The 15,749-nt window shown below is 52.8% G+C and overlaps 1 protein-coding gene and 1 long non-coding RNA gene across 7 annotated transcripts in view; one reads left to right on the top strand and one right to left on the bottom strand.

The window, feature by feature from the left end:
* MGLL (monoglyceride lipase) overlaps positions 1-15,749 on the top strand; it is a 252,960-nt gene that overhangs the window by 220,905 nt on the left and 16,306 nt on the right. For 5 of the 6 annotated variants that reach the window (XM_086697289.1, XM_086697290.1, XM_086697286.1 and 2 more), the window contains 2 exons: positions 5,316-5,384; positions 10,771-10,860. In XM_086697289.1, the coding sequence (XP_086553415.1) occupies positions 5,316-5,384; positions 10,771-10,860 (159 nt within the window). The remainder of the gene's footprint in view (positions 1-5,315; positions 5,385-10,770; positions 10,861-15,749) is intronic. The other variant, XM_086697285.1, reaches the window with a different exon arrangement.
* Positions 1,242-7,139, bottom strand: LOC147583437 (uncharacterized). Its single transcript, XR_015248206.1, has 2 exons — positions 6,343-7,139; positions 1,242-5,506 (listed from the first exon to the last, which is right to left on the bottom strand). It is a non-coding gene; the product is annotated as an uncharacterized LOC147583437 (long non-coding RNA).

The raw sequence follows: 15,749 nt of genomic DNA, 5'->3' as shown, positions 1-15,749 counted from the left end.
TCAAGTGCAAGGCTCAAGCTGATTTTCACTGAATATTTACCAACTTCAACCAAAAGTGCATGGTGAGTGGATTTGCAGGCAATTTGTAATTGCGACACAGAGGTGTACCCACTGTGGCTCTGCTCCAGCCCAGAGCATCTTTCCCTCTGACTCTAATGATTCATTGCTTTGTTTCATCCATCACTTTGTTTTTCTGGTCATACTGTTACACAGTGGTACACAGGTATATGTTCTTGGATTCTGGGGCTTTGACCTACTGTGACGAGGCAAGTGAGCTGACAAATACAGGTGACCCTTGAACAACGGGAATGAACCACGTGGGCCCACTTACACAGAGATGTTTTTTCGATAAACATAGCACTGTACTGTTAATATATTTTACCTTCCTTACGACTTTCTTACCAACATTATTTCTCTAGCTTACTTTATTGTAAGGATATAGCATGTAATACATAGAACATACAAGATATGTGTTAATCAACTGTTTACGTTATTGGTGAGGCTTCCCGTCAACATTAGGCTACGAGTAGTTAAGTTTTGGGCAAGACAAAGTTACACACGATTTTAAACTGGATGGGGGGGGTGCGGCGCCCCTAGCCCTCGAATTGTTCAAGGGTCAACTGTACCACCTAGAAGTAGAACAGGTGTTTTCTCTCCCTGAGAAAAGAGATGAAACCATTGTCTCAGCAGGACTGCTTGTTGGGAAGCTGGGGTGGGAATGTTATGGACCCACCTTTTGGGGGTTTAAGGAGAGCATAACTGAATGAGAGTGGAGAACCCAACCCTGTGGGTCCCAAGGAAAGGGTTGATCTCAGGTCAGTGCCCGGTGGGGCTGCTGCCTCCTGAGCCAGTTGTCGGACTCTCAAAGGGCTTGAAGGGAGGGGTGAGGGGTCACGAGGCCATGGGGGACTGGGCAGCCATCAGCCCACAGCTTAACCCTACTTTCCCTGACCTCACAGTCAAATGACAGCAGGGCCATTTAAATAATCGCCTTAGCTCTGATGCCTGCAATATTCTCCTGAGGACCCAGGCCAGGGAGCACAGTACAGGGAATGAAACCTTACAAAAATGTTTTCAAAGTGTTGCCTCCAGCCCACAGCCAGAGATGGGTTGGGAGGTCCCATGTACAGGCTTTTGGTTAGATACAGAAAAACGTCACCAATTTGAAATGGGGACAGGCTAAGCAAGAGAGAAACCCGGAACTATCTGATAGTTTAACCAGAGAACAATGATTTACTCAATTTGCTGAAGAATAGAATTTTACTCCATTGTAAGGAAATCGCCACCCACTTACTGAAGTCAACTATCATGAGTAAATTTCAGTGCTGTGTGAGAGGACAGCAGTGGAGGCAGAAGCCACCCTGGCGTGGAAAGAAAGAAAGGTAATTCACAGAACCACAGGGAATGAACGGACAGATAGGCTACTTCCCGGTCATTTCAACACGCAAGAGGAGGCATGACCTCCTGGACAGCTCCTGCCAGGATTGTAACTCGAGGCCAAATCACTCAAGGGTCCTTGTCCAAGTAGAATAAGCAAGATCAGGATCACAGAGAAGCTGCATCCACGTGGTCTGATTCAGGAAGATTTCCTCAGTTCACTGAGTGTCAAACATGTGCTGTCCTGTGCTGTCCCGGGCGCTAGGGAGAGGTCGCGACCTTGTTCTGTGAACAGGGAACACTGAGGCTGGCACAGGGTGAGTGACTCCCCAGGATCGCACAGCTTGTGTGATTGATTTGAATCCGGGGTTGTCCATTCTCCATCTAGGATGTTTCCCCACGGAAGAAAATAGGCGTGTTCTGCCGTGGATGTTTTCCCTTAGAGACATGCTGGAGAGCGTGGGGCTTTCCGGATACAGTGCACAAGAGGGTCATGGTAGCAGGACCCGGAGGTGGGCCACAAGGCTTCCTCTCAGAGTCACTGGCGGAGGTGGAACTTCTGGGCGAGGCCACCACCGTGACCTCTCCGAGCCCTGTGCTAATAGATCACCTTGTCACATCAGGAGCCAGCCATCCCTGGGGGGTGCTGGTCTCCTCTTATTAACCGAGACAAATTGGATTTCTTGTCGCCCCCAGACCTAAGGACACGTCCTCCCCACCATGAAATCTGTTGCTGCCCCTGGGTCTTGGGCAATTTTGCCTGACGGACTCTGTGATTCATTTGCCTACCCGCCCCCAGATGACTTGATTACCCCGCACACATCTAGTCTTGTCTGACAACCTTCCTGAAAGAGTTTAGGAGAATCTCTGTTTAAAATTTAAACATCGTTAGAATATCACATTCATACACTTCAAACCTTGAAAGATGAGGCTATGCAGCAAGCAGTCTCCCGGCCCAGGGGAGGCAGACAGCCCGAGTGTCCATCTCTGCCCATGCACCCTCCATTCGTTCCTGTGTTTCACACAGATGAGAATACACCTCTCTGTGCTTTCTGTCGGCTTTGTTCTTTTGGTTTGCTTTTTTGTTTTTGTGGGTTTGGCTTTAATTTGGTTGTTTTACTTAGCGATACCTGTGTGGCTCCTTCCCCATCAGGTTTAAGGAGAAGAGCTCAGGATAGGTCCTGGGTTGGGTGAGGTCTGTGTGTTCCAACAAGTTCTCAGACACCACCCCCACCTGAGAAAACTGAGGCAGAGGAGCGGGCTTCCCAGGGCCAAGTCCTGGCCTCATGCCTCCTCTCCCAGAGCTCAGCCCGTGGACTGTTCCAAGGATTTATTTGATGGCACCAAACTCCTGCTGGAGAGATTCGCAAAAGCATCAAAGCAGGCAGCATGAGGCATCCGAGTCTTTGAGTATAGACAGGCATGTGGAAGATGACAGCCCCACCCCCTGGAATGTAAGAGCACTAGATCCCCCTGCCAGATACCCCCCCCCACACACACACACACCGGACCCTGCACACATCTGGGTCTTACCTCTGTGTTCCCTTTTCAACAAGCTGGGGTATATTTAGCCTGGAGAACAGACAAGGAGGACAGAGGCTTCTGGCCCCCAAACACTGTCTGTGTTTAGAATGTGGTTGCATAAGGGAAGTAACAGCGGGAGAAATTTGGACACAACATCCAGTGTATCAGAATGAGTCTCGGCTGCTTATGAGGCCATTTCATGGGGACCGGCTCCATGTCCCAGACCCTGGGGGCATTAGGGCTGGAGTCATTCCTGGGTATAGAGGTGAAACCCTTGACTGCCCAGCTAGTATGGTGTGTGAGCTAGAGTTGGACGTCCTCACTTGGCCTTGCCCTGGGATAGCAGGCAGCAACGTGGGACAGATCACAGAGCCACTCCCTTCTCTGGGAGCGGGGGACACCCCAAATCCCCCTGGGCAGTGCCTAGGGTCAGGACAGGGGCTCAGCCTGCCAGGAGGGTAATCTTGTAAATGATCTTCTCTGCTTCTTGCCTGGACACTGTCCCTTGGGGTCCAGGGTCAGGAACCGGCCCAATGCTTCCAGATGCTTCTACTCCCTGTCAGCCAGGGCACCTGGCCAAGTAGAGAGAAGAGGGCCGCTATGAACCTTGCACACGGTGCATGATTCGTATTGTCTCATTTCCTTTCTGTCACCACCCAGCAAGGAGAGAAAACCATCCCCAATTTACAGACAAGGAAACGAGGCCAGTTGTCTTGCTCAAGGTCAGCTTGTGCCCCAGCTCAGGCCAGAGAGCAAAGCAGGATGTTCCCTTTACCCCAAAACATGCCTAAGGTCAGCTTCCCTTCACTTTAGCCCAGTTCTCATCTGTCTTTAGTCACTAAGCTCCAAAAGGCCCTTGGGGGAGTGGAGGGACTGGGGATGGAGGGAAAAAGGGCAGGAGCATGGGAAATTGCCACTCTTTCAAACATATTTAAAGTTAGATCCAGGGACCAGGACTTAAACTGTGGTCATGAACTGGCCCATGAATCTGGCAGCTACGAGGCACCTTGGGGAGTTGTTACCTCTCTCCTGTAGGTGCCTGCGCCTGTCGTAGCTGGGGTTCAGACTTCTAAAATATTTTTTTAACGTTTATTTATTTTTGAGACAGGGAGAGACAGAGCATGAACAGGGGAGGGTCAGAGAGAGAGGGAGACACAGCATCTGAAACAGGCTCCAGGCTCTAAACTGTCAGCACAGAGCCTGCTGCGGGGCTCGAACTCACGGACCACGAGATCATGACCTGAGCCAAAGTTGGATGCTTAACCGACTGAGCCATGGGGTTCAGACGTCTAAACACTTGGCATTCAAGGAATGAGTCATCTCCCCCCCACATCTCTGGGGAGTCCCTGCTATGTGTCAGGCATTGGGCATTCAGCAGTGAACAGGTACTCGATCCTCCCCAGCTTGGCCTGCAGAAAAGGCACAGGGCACTTTCTAGTCTTGGCAGGTCTGACGGTGCACTCCCTCCACCAAGAAATTCTGGGCCGACCCTTGCATGGGTGTCACCCTCACAAAAGACCTGGAGTTTTGGCCCTTTTTTGCACAGGTCAACTTGCTGGAGCCACTTCAGAAGATAGTGATTACAATTCCCTCCCTCATGTCAAGTCTTTCACGGGCAGAAGCTTAAAAATGATCTTAGGGAGCCATTAAATCCTTTTGGATCAATAAAGGCATTTGTGCAAATCACTACTATTTAAAGTGATGGGCACTGCACTTAATCCAGGAATGCCCCAAGGGCATGTCAAGGCCCGGTGACACGCTCTGGTCCCTCACTCATCAGGAGATAGGCCTCACTTCTGGGAGAGTTGTCCTTTTTTGTGGGTGCACTAACTTGGGGTTCTGGCCGTGACCGTGATGCCTGTGGCAAAGCTGCCGGTCACATACTTTTCCCGAAGTCTTCATTCGGAACAGCATCAGTAAGTGCTCTCTCTTCAGTCAACCAGCAAGGATTTGTTGAGCTTCTCCTGGGGCCAGAAAGCAGTGGGGCAGTTAGAGTTGAGCCCTGTGGGAACCAGGTTTTGGGTAACCCCCACAGTGGCCCTTAGAACTTTGTTTCATTGTCCCCATTTGAGAAATGGAGAAGCTGAGGACCACAGGCTTTCTTGGTGATTCAGAACCAGAGTTCGAATCCAAATTTGCCTGGCTTCCAGTCTCCTGTTTCCAGGGCTGGGGTCTGGTAACTTTGTGCCCATTATCTGTAGGTCCCGCCCCCACCCTCACCCCAGTTATCCTCCAGTGATGAGACTTGGGGTCCCTGCTAAACCAGCACCACTGGGGGCTCTAAGGTGGCACAAACCCAATTTCACCTGCGAGGGTCATTTTGTGGCGGGGAGGGGGGGTCTCACGTCAAGGGAGGCCGTCTGCAGTTGCCCCTCCCCTGAGCTGGATCCGAGGCTCTATCCACACTCCCGCAGGATTATCCGAAGAGCGTGGTCGAAATGGCAACGAGAGTGGTATTCTCTTGGATTTCAACTTCTTATTGGGTGAGCCGCACCCCTCCCCGGCACCTCTGTCGGCTTCCTTTGCCTACCCTTGGAAGCAGGTGTGGGGCTCTCCCGGCTGACGGTGGAGGCTTAGGGAGCTCATGGTGGGAAGCAGCAGCAGCCTGGACAAAGTTGATCCTCAGGGAGTGGGGTCTCTCAGGCTCTTTCCACCCCGACTGTCCTTACTCCGTGACCCTCCCTTACCTCATACGCCCTGCTCAGCCCTCCTGGCTTCCTGCGTCGCCACAATCAACCTGCTGCCCCTGCTTATTAGTTCTTTCTGCCCCACCTCACACTTTCCTCCCCCCATTAGCCATTAGGCTAATGAAATAAACAACCCCTAAAAGAACAGCAGGGAAAGGGCATACCTTTTGCAACTGTTCAAAGCATCCTGCCCCTGCATCCTTCTCGGATGCCGGGGGGGCAGGGGTGGGGGGAGGAAGAGGCTAAAGCACCTGATTCTTTTGGTTTTTGTGGTTTTTTTAAGCCATAGTATCATCATCAAAAGATTTGCCTCTACCCAGTTTCGTCTTGTTAGAAATGTGGTTTGGAAGTTACCACGCAGCTTTAGAAAAAGAGCTGAGGGTCAGGGCTGTCCACACATCTCTGTCTTTCATCACAGCTCCTTCAAAAGGGCAGCATACCCTTCAGAGATATCTGTGTGGCACCCCCAACCCTGTCCTAACTGGGAGAAGACAAGAACACTTTCTTGACTCTGGCTGCATGCTGGAATCACCCAGGGAACTTAAAACACACACACACACACACACACACACACACACACACACACACACACAATTATTGACGCCAGGGCCCCACCTCAGACTAATTCAATCAGAATCTCTCATGCTGGGGCCTAGGAAGAGGCATTCGTGGTGCTTCCCTGAGGCACAGCAGCTGCCAGCCCCCCAACCTCAGGGCACACAAGAACACCCTGGGGTCCGGTAAAAATGCAGACCTTGATCCGGCAGGCCAGAGTCCCCAGGAGCTGTTGGTGCTGCTGGTCTGAGGACCACGCGTAGAGCAGGGAGGCCATGGAAAATCAGGAAGGGATAGGGCCGGATGGGGGCATCGCGCCCGCTACCAGTATGCTAATGGGACGGAAGGAACAGAGGGTTCAATCAAAGATGCTACCTTCCTGGGAAAGCACGGTGCCACAAGTCACTTCAAGGGAATCCCTGAAGTCAAGTCTCCCTCCCTGAGCCTGCCCTTTGAAAGGTGTGTCTGGCCCAGGCCTCTCCGCGGACTCTCTCTGGTGTCAACTCACACCCAGGGCTTAGCACTCTCTCCACACCAAGCCCCTGCAGGGCTGAACAGAGAAAGGGTGGTGATATCTGTACCCTGCGTTCCTGGAGGTGTCTGCCCCCTCATCTGGGTCTGTGACCGAATCCCCAGTCCTCCTTGCTCCAGCACCAGTGTCTTCCATGGCACTCTACCCCTGGAGCTTTGTTGTCATGAGCTGGTCCTTTTAGGCGCTTGGTCCATCCTGAGCCCACCAGCTCCAGCGCCCTCAGAGAGGCGAGAGGGGCCACTGCCCTGGGAGTCCTGGTGGAGGGAAGCATACGGCTAGACAGTCCAATGGCCCAGCCTCCTCCAGTCCTGAGCCACGATATCATCATCCTGGCCGTGTCTTCCCGGCTCGTTCTTTGGGCGATCACGCCTTGGGCAGCTACAGGAGGAGGCCGTCTCCCCAGCATTTGGCTTATGGTACTCTGATGGGGGAGGAGCAGCGGCCAGCTGATCTGCCCTTAATGGTTTCCTCCAGAGACCAAACCCTGGCATTGTCCATTTTGTGCAAAGCAAATACTTCCCCAGCAATGGCCTTCCTCTTTTTTGTTTTTGTTTTTTTTCCCCTACAACTCTGTTTTCCTAAAAGTTCTCTTTTGCTGCAGAAAGCCCTGTTAGGAGAAAGACAAGTGCTCACTCGGAGAGAGGACTGTCATCCTCTCCTGAGATAGAGTCCCTCCTGGCCCTCTTGTCCTCAGCCTTGTGAACCCAAAGCAAGGATGCTTCGATCCAGAGCCCTGCCTTTTCTGACCCTTGTCAAGCCTAAACTGTCAGCATCTTGTGCTGGAAATAAGGATCTTGGCATTTTGGAGTATAAATGTTTTGGTTTAAGAGGCACCAGTGGATGGGGCACCTGGTGGCTCAGCCAGTTGAGCGTCTGACTCTTGATTTCGGCTCGAGTCGTGGTCTCGTGGTTGTGAGATCGAGCCCAGCATTGGGCTCCACGCTGGCAGCACAGAGCTTGCTTGGGACTCTCTCTCTCTCTCTCTCTGCTTCTCTCTCTCAAAATAAATAAACTTAAAAAAAAAAGCATCAGTGGCAGAAGCACAGATTCAAAGATAAAGGTAAGTCTGTGTCTTCACCAATGGCTGGCATCTGTGTGCCCAGGTCCATGCAGAATCAGGTGGCGGGCCACAAAGCATAAATTGTTGGCAAATGAGGAAGCTGGTGGTGGGCTTAGGAGCATTGGAATGTATGTTGTGCAGTCTCTGTCCTTCACTTCTGTTGCAGGGTGGGTGCCAAGGTACTGTGCCCCTGGCCCTTTTCCTGGCCACTGGCCATCTCCTCTGGGAACGGGTAGGAAACCGAATGGCAGAAAACCAGCGGTGTCTTTGAGAAGGCTGGGCCAGACTGCACAGGCACCCAGGCCAGACGTGTCTGGCCACTCCTAGGTGTGGCAGGGTCACACACGGTCAACTGTCAGCCGTCCTGTCCATTCAGGGAGCTGCGTCAAGAGTCACTGAGGACAGGGGCGCCTGGGTGGCGCAGTCAGTTAAGCGTCCGACTTCAGCCAGGTCACGATCTTGCGGTCCGTGAGTTCGAGCCCCGCGTCAGGCTCTGGGCTGATGGCTCAGAGCCTGGAGCCTGTTTCCGGTTCTGTGTCTCCCTCTCTCTCTGCCCCTCCCCCGTTCATGCTCTGTCTCTCTCTGTCCCAAAAATAAATAAATGTTGAAAAAAAAAAAAAAAGAGTCACTGAGGACAGCAAACCATCTAGACGCCAGTTCTGCAAACTCTGGGAGGCACATTAAGTTCCGCCCTAATAATGTGGCCTTTGGGCCACTACTGCTGGAGGAAATAAGTCCTGGCAAGTCCACCCTTCCAAAGCACCAGGAGACCAGTGAACACAGCCCATCACCTCCCTGCCTGTGGCAGTCACCCCTTATCTGCTGTGGTTTCTGTGCATTGAAACATGTATTTAACCTTTGAAAGCACAGATCCCAGCTCCTAAATTTAGATTCCCTGAGGGACCTCCAGTTCCTGGAGTTCATAGGCATTGGGTCCGTGTTTAGAAACACCCAAACTCTCTCCTTCCTCAGAGCCCCCAGAGCTCTGTCCAAGCCCTCCTGGTCCTGTGCGTGTCCATGGAGCTGACCCACAGCCCCACCTATCTCTTGACCCCGCCCAACGGGTCATGTCCATCCCATGAGGCTGCAGACTGTGTGGCTGAGCACTTACCCAGGGCTCCCAGTTGGATTTCCTTGTATCGCTACACTAGACTGTCACAAGTCGGCTCAGGGCTTGGCCTAGTTCCTGGCACGTGGATGGCGGTGAGTCGACATGCACGGGGTTTGCTGGCCTGGACAGCAGGCGTGGGGTGCAGGAAGCCAGGCTGGTCTTGGAGGCAGCGAGCTGCCATCCTTGCCTGAAACGCAGAGAGCTGAGCGTGTGGATTTCACAGTAGCGTCACGCACCCGGACTCCTTCAGGACCAGAGCCCTTTTTCTTCTGTGCCTGATCCCTGGCCATCTGACAGACCGTGTGAGGTTATATCCTGCTTGTACAGCCTGAGGACATAGGATGTTTTAATCCTTTTTTTTTTAAGGTTTTATTTATTTTGAGATAGCGTGAGTGGGGGAGGGGCAGAGAGAGAAGGGGGAGAGAGAATCCCAAGGAGGCTCCACGCGGTCAGCACAGAGCCCGACGAGGGGCTCGATCTCAGGAGCTGTGAGGTCATGACCTGAGCGGAAGTCGGATGCTCAACCAACGGAGCCACCCAGGCGCCCCCATAGGACGTTTTGTAGTTCTGAGTGTTAAGGGGGTTGAGGAGCACAGCCCCCCGTGTCGGCACAGGGAATCTCAGTGGCCGCTGTTTGGGGTCATGCACAGGCAAGGTTAGACCACCAGTTACATTTGTACAGACAGAGATAGAATAATGAAGGGCAGGGACATGAAAGGAAAGAGTGGTCTGGCTCAGGCCCTCACCCCCATCCCAGCTGGCCGCGTGGTGTGGGGCTTAGCCTGTTTCCTTATCTGTTAAATGAGGATAAACCCTGACCTCATGGCGTCTGTCAGGATTGAAAGACCGAGGGCCTAGAGCTGTGTGCCACACACCAAAGATTGCCACTCGGCAGATGTTAGCGCCCTTGCCCTCATCGAGGGCACAAAGGGCCATCGCTCCTTAGCTCCGTGATGTGTGCCTTCGACACAGACTGAGAATTCACCACTCGCCACCTTCCCTGCCGTCCTGATTTCAGCGTTTCACAGCTCGCTTGTGGGATCGCACCTGTCACCCCTGAGTGTCTGTGCGCCACGCAGAAATGAGAACGGCCCCCCTCTCTCTGCAGGCAGACATGTGACATCAGGCTCACACTGTTCCTGGGTGAACACCAGATCCTGCAGGAGAGATGGGGTGGGGAGGGAGGATTGTACCCGCATCGGGGTCAAGTTCAGGGAGCATGGATTAAGCACCTACTGTGTGCCTGGTGCTTCTGCACACAGTGGTCCTCTGGGGGGAGCACCATTAGCAGCTAAGGAAACAGAGGGTCTGTGATGTTCAGATCTCGTGCCTGAGTGCACAAGACAGCACAGCCAGGGATCAGATCGGGTCTCTTTCCCTCTGCCATGCTTCTCCTAATCAGGCTGGTTAGCCATTTCTGTTTCCCTCCGGGAGAAACCAAGGCAGTCAACAGATTCTTTCTGATCAGAGCAGTTTCCTCCAGGGCCTTCTGAGCTATCCTGCCTCACAGGTGATCTGGGTGATTCTGCTCCTGCTTTATATTTTTAGGATCCCCAGAGAAGGGACTCGCGCAGAAGAACTCAGCTAGGCAGCTCCTGCAAAGAATTCAAAATTACAACGGGTGGATGACTGGGGAGGGCGACCGCACAGGATCCGGAGCAGGCAAAAATTAGACACGGCGTTCCTGCTGTCAGCCATGGTGGCCCGCCTCCCGCCCTGCTCACCCACGGCGGATCCGAGCCAGACTAACTAGAGGCTGGCTGAATCAGAGCAGGGGCAGTCCCAGGGTGTTGAGCCTTGGGAAGTGAACCTGGCTGATGTTCAGCTTGGGTGTCACTTTCCTTAATGTATCGTAAACTGTCCCGTGGGCAGAGCTGGGCACGGATCCCACTGAGCTCACACCCTTGTTTTCCTTTCCCGCCAGGTCTTTGCTGCGAAAGTTCTCAACCTTGTCCTGCCAAACATGTCCCTGGGCCCAATCGACTCCAGCGTGCTCTCTCGGAATAAGACGGAGGTGAGAGTGTTTCTGAAAACCTGGGGGGAGCCGAGGCTGGGGAGGGACTGAAGGCAGCAGCCCCCGGTTGGAAAAGCTGCGTTCTAGATCTGTCCGTGGCTTTCTGCCACCCTGTCACTGAGGCCCTTCATGAAATGATGGGGATATAGAGATGCGGGAGGTGCCATGTGGCATCAGGACTGGGTGGGAAAGGACAGGTGCTTGGGATACCTGAGCTATGCCCTGAACATAAGGAGCAAACCGGATGAAGTTGCGTGAATCAGCCAGGGCTCTTGTGGCTGCAAGTGACAGAAACCCAAAGCAAAGTGATTCAAGCAAAAAGAGGGATTTATTGATGAATGGAACTAAAGGCTTTCAGGCATGGCTGGATCCAGGGGCTCAGAAGTCTTGTTCACCGTCTGTGGCTCCCCAGCTCTCATATCCCCTAGTTTGGCTTCATTCCCAGGCAAACTTTCCCCAAGTGGAAGCAGAGGGGGCCACCAGCAGCTTTCCTAAGCAACTGCAGCAGAAAGATAGACTGTTGCAAAGCCAACAAACGTGTCAGGGCTGATTGTTATTGGCTGACTGTCCAGCAAAAGGGGTGGTGTCAACCCCACCCAACTTCACGGACTCCGCATAGAGAAGGGCAATTTCTGGGGGGCCAATTGGGATGATGGTAGCAGATTGGATTCAGGCCAGGCCAAAAGTCATATGTCTGTGTGTTGGGAGGTGGGAGCTGGTGTAGGAGCTGAAGGGGGTTCAAGAGGAAAAGGGTTCCTGGTAGAGGTCACCATGCCAGTAAAGTCTTCATTTGAAGGGAGGGCAGCCCATTTACTGTGGTTCAGCCACAACACAGAGGGCAGCAGATGAGCGGCAAGGGGTAAACTGAGGTCAGATCATAAGGCACGTTGTGAACCCCTTCTCATGGGGGCCAACGCCCTGCCCGAAACACGTCACAGCCCCCCCAAGCAGAGCTGTGCTACTATTTTTAAAAGCAAAACCTGCCGAAGGAAGCCCAGGAAGAAAAGGTAAGGTGGCCTTGAGAAACAGGGGCTGGGGGTTATGCCATCTGGTTGATGTCACCACCTCTGGGACCAGGCACCGAGGTCAGCAGGGACAAAAGGTCAAAGTCAACTCACGTGCCTGAGATACCGGGCCAGAGTGTAGTCCAAAACCCCAGAGATTTGGGTTGGTCTATTAAGGTTCAGCGAGCTGGCTCACTTCCCAGGTAGCTAAAGCCCAGCACCTTGCACCCTGCTTTTGAATGGGCCCTTGTGTTGTGTGCCAGGCCGGTGCTATGTGCCCTTCCAGCCGCACGGCAGCCCCATGTTGCAGATGAGCCGACTGGGACTGGGCAGGTCCAGAGGATTTGCCTGGGCCCACCCACTGGAGGGGCTGGCCTGAGAGCTTAGGTGGGTGTGGTCCCCAGCCTGCTCTGTCAGTGGGGGCAAGGACCCCTGTGGCTTATAGCCCGTGGACAACAGGCAACCCTGGGCATCTGAAAGATACTGGAATTGTCTTCAGGATTAAGCAAATCATTTTACCACTCTTCTGCCTAGTTTCCCCTCTTGCCTTAGGAATTTGAAATCATGGGATCATCGGCTCCCCGAGGACCCTGGAAAATAGAGCAGGGTGCTGTGGTATTCCAGTGGCTGTCCCTGAGACCTGAGCACCCAGACTCTAGTGTCATTATTAAATGTGACCTGCTGGCCCTCTCAGCCACTCAGAGGGTATGACTAATTGGGAACACTCCGTAATGTGTGGGAGGGAGAACTCTTGATCAAGAGTCTGGCTCCCGGGCCTCTGAGGGCCACCTGTTTATGAATGACACCAGTGAGAGACCCTAGGTGGTAGGGATGGGGAGGTACCTGTAGGATGTCATGGGGGTCCCATCCACCCCAGTTATCCACATTCCTTGGAAATTTTTAGTCTAATTTTTAAAATGCACAGTGCCCCCCAAAGCCACATTTTGGGGCCAGATTTGACCCACCAGGATCAAAGAGTATTTGAGTAAAGAAAAGAAACTATAGGGGCGCCTGGGTGGCTCCATCGGTTGGGCGTCCGACTTCGGACCAGGTCATGATCCCACAGTTCGTGGGTTTAAGCCCTGTGTCGGGCTCTGTGCTGACAGCTCAGAGCCTGGAGCCTGCTTTGAATTCTGTGTCTCCCTCTCTCTCTGCCCCTTCCTTACTCACACTCTGTCTCTCTCTGTCTCCCAAAAATAAATAAACATTGAAAAAAAAGTAAGAAAAAAAAAAAAAGAAAAGAAAAGAAAATTTCAAAAGGCCAATCTATATAGTCAAAAGGCACCACTTTGGGACCCAGAAACACCAAAGTCAAACTCATGCTGCTTGGTTTAATCCTGATGTGCATGGGTGAGATCAACATTAACCCCATTTCACAGATAAGGAAACTGAGGCTCAGGGGTTTACGTAGGGGTCTAATTTGTCCAAAGTGGCACACCTCACCAGGGCCAGAGCTGAACCCATCTGATTCAGAAGCCCATGCCTGGCTGCTTCCTTCCAGCTACTATTTACAGTCACTAAGTTCTTTTTCCTGTTTTACAGTCACTGGTGCCCACAGCCCGTGTGGGGGGCCACTGCCCTGTGTGCAGGATTCACTTTGTGAGGGGATCTGAGGGGGCAGGGGCTCCTCCACCAGCAGGCATCCCGAATAATGGCTCTGGCTTGAATGTGCATTCTCTAGCAAAACCAATTATCTTTGCCTCTGCTGTGCTAGTACAACAATGAGAGATAGAGAGAAAGAGAGAGAGAGGGGACGCCCCCTTTGACATCTTTGAGATGAAACATCCAGGTGCAAATCCAAATTGTTTATCTTACCACCTGAAGGTACTTGGGCAAAAAAAGGAAGGAAAAAAAAAAAAGATAACGAAGTGATTCCGAACCCTCTTTGTTTAAAAGTGGTAAATTTCGGAGCTTCTATCTCATTTTTGAAATAGTGGAAAATTCCACTGAAGGCCTTACAAAAGCCGGGAGTCTGGTGTGAACGTGGAGCCGGCACCCCTCATTTCTCAGACAAGAGAGGTGATTCTTTTTTTTTTTTTTTTAACGTTTTAATTATTTTTGAGACAGAGAGAGACAGAGCTTGAACGGGGGAGGGTCAGAGAGAGAGGGAGACACAGAATCTGAAACAGGCTCCAGGCTCTGAGCTGTCAGCACAGAGCCCGACGCAGGGCTCAAACTCGCGGACCTCGAGATCATGACCTGAGCTGAAGTCGGACGCTTAACCGACTGAGCCACCCAGGTGTCCCAGAGAGAGGTGATTCTTTAGAAACGAGGAAACATTTCCCTGCTGGGAAGCCTCCCAGGAAAGCAGGACGGTGGTCAGCCTGAAAGCTGGACTCCAGTTGGAATAAACAAGGAGCGAGAGGTTCCATTCCTTGGTGCAGAGAACCAGTCCCTCTGCTTGTCGCCACTCAGAGGCTCTCTTTGAACATTCTGCTGAGCCTTAAAAATAGCAACGCCCAGGGGGAAAATGTGTTCAGAAAAGGCACCTCCCCGGATCTAACATCAGGGTGTCTTCAGGCACATCTTTAGCTAAGATATTTCCCATGGAACCCCGCGGCTCTAAAAGCCCCAGAAAGAAAAGAAACGTTGGCCTGACAAGCTTACTATAAAGCAGGACCCGGTGGAAGGAGGCACGGGCTCTGGGAAGATTTGGAAGTCTGTCTCTGGGGAAGCAGGCTGTCTCTGTCGTTGGAATGTCAAAAGCACGGTGTTTGTGTGGGTTTTGCCCACCCAGGCCCGTTAGCATGACACCCCTCGCGAACCAACATCCCTCACGGCCACCAGCCCACGGAGGCATGTTCTCCCAGCGTGTGCAAAGCCTTCCGGGAATGAAGGCCGAAAATGCCTCGTGTTGTCTCGATACTGGCCAGTGCGTGACTGTCGTACCCTTCTTCTGTGTCAGACGCCCTAGCCCTTCTGTCCGGCCACATCTCCCGGAAGTCAGTCTTCTTACCAGTATTTGCATTTGTGGAAACTTGGGCCCAGAGAGGGCGAGTCACTTACCCAAGGACACGCAGCCACTAAGTAAGGGTTTGAGCCCAGATCGCTCTACTCTGAGCCAAGTGCCCTTGGCACTAAATTCCTGAGAACAAAGAAGTTGCCACTTGGGCATTTTTTATGTTTGTCTACATGGTTAGCATCCTTGGTCAGAACACTGGAGTGCTGCCATATATATTCATCATTCCGCCCTCAACAGTGGGTTCTTCAGAATGTGATGAATCCCTCCCACTCTGAGAAGCCTTGAATGTTCTAAATAGTTCTCAGGCCAAAGGCACTGGGGCAAGAGGTGAAGAGGGGAGGTGGCCGATGATCTCCTCACACCCTCGAGCCCCCGACCGCCCCCCCCCCCCCCCGACTGCACAGAGACAGAACGCACCGCTTTTTCTGAGCTCTGTCCTTCAGGCTGTGAACTGGTGGAGACTGGGAAAAAGCAGTGGCCGCAATTCCGAGCATACCCTCAAGGCGGGGCATCCGCTGTTTGTACACAGAGGCCATGTGTCTTCTGAACTAAGTCTGTTTTCTCGCAACGTGCTGGCTGCCCTCGGAGTGCATCCTGGCGAGTTGGCAGTCACGCCGGCAGGGCCAGATGGTGAGATCCAGGCGCCCAGAGAGCTGTGGGGAGTGACCAGCTCTCTTCCTGTCTTTCCTCCAGGTGGGCGCCTCTCCAGACCCCCACCCAGCACTTCAGAGGCGCCCAGCGCTGAGGATGAGGCTCCCCAGCTCTTCTTGTCTGCATGCTTCCCACCCCCGCCCGCAGGGAGGCTGTATCTGCCATGGCCCTCCGGAAGGCTCCTGCCAGGCCTTGGAAAGCTCGGCCATCCCTGAGGCTTTTGACTAATTGTAACCACAGCTAAAGATAGGCCTCAGCCTCCCACTCTGTCC

The sequence above is a fragment of the Puma concolor genome, chromosome A2 (genome assembly GCF_028749965.1).
Source record: "Puma concolor isolate L17-30 chromosome A2, mPumCon1.1.hap2, whole genome shotgun sequence".
NCBI lineage: Eukaryota > Metazoa > Chordata > Mammalia > Carnivora > Felidae > Puma > Puma concolor.
The sequence above is the reverse complement of the archived record's forward strand: the minus strand, read 5'-3'. Positions and strand labels throughout refer to the sequence as shown.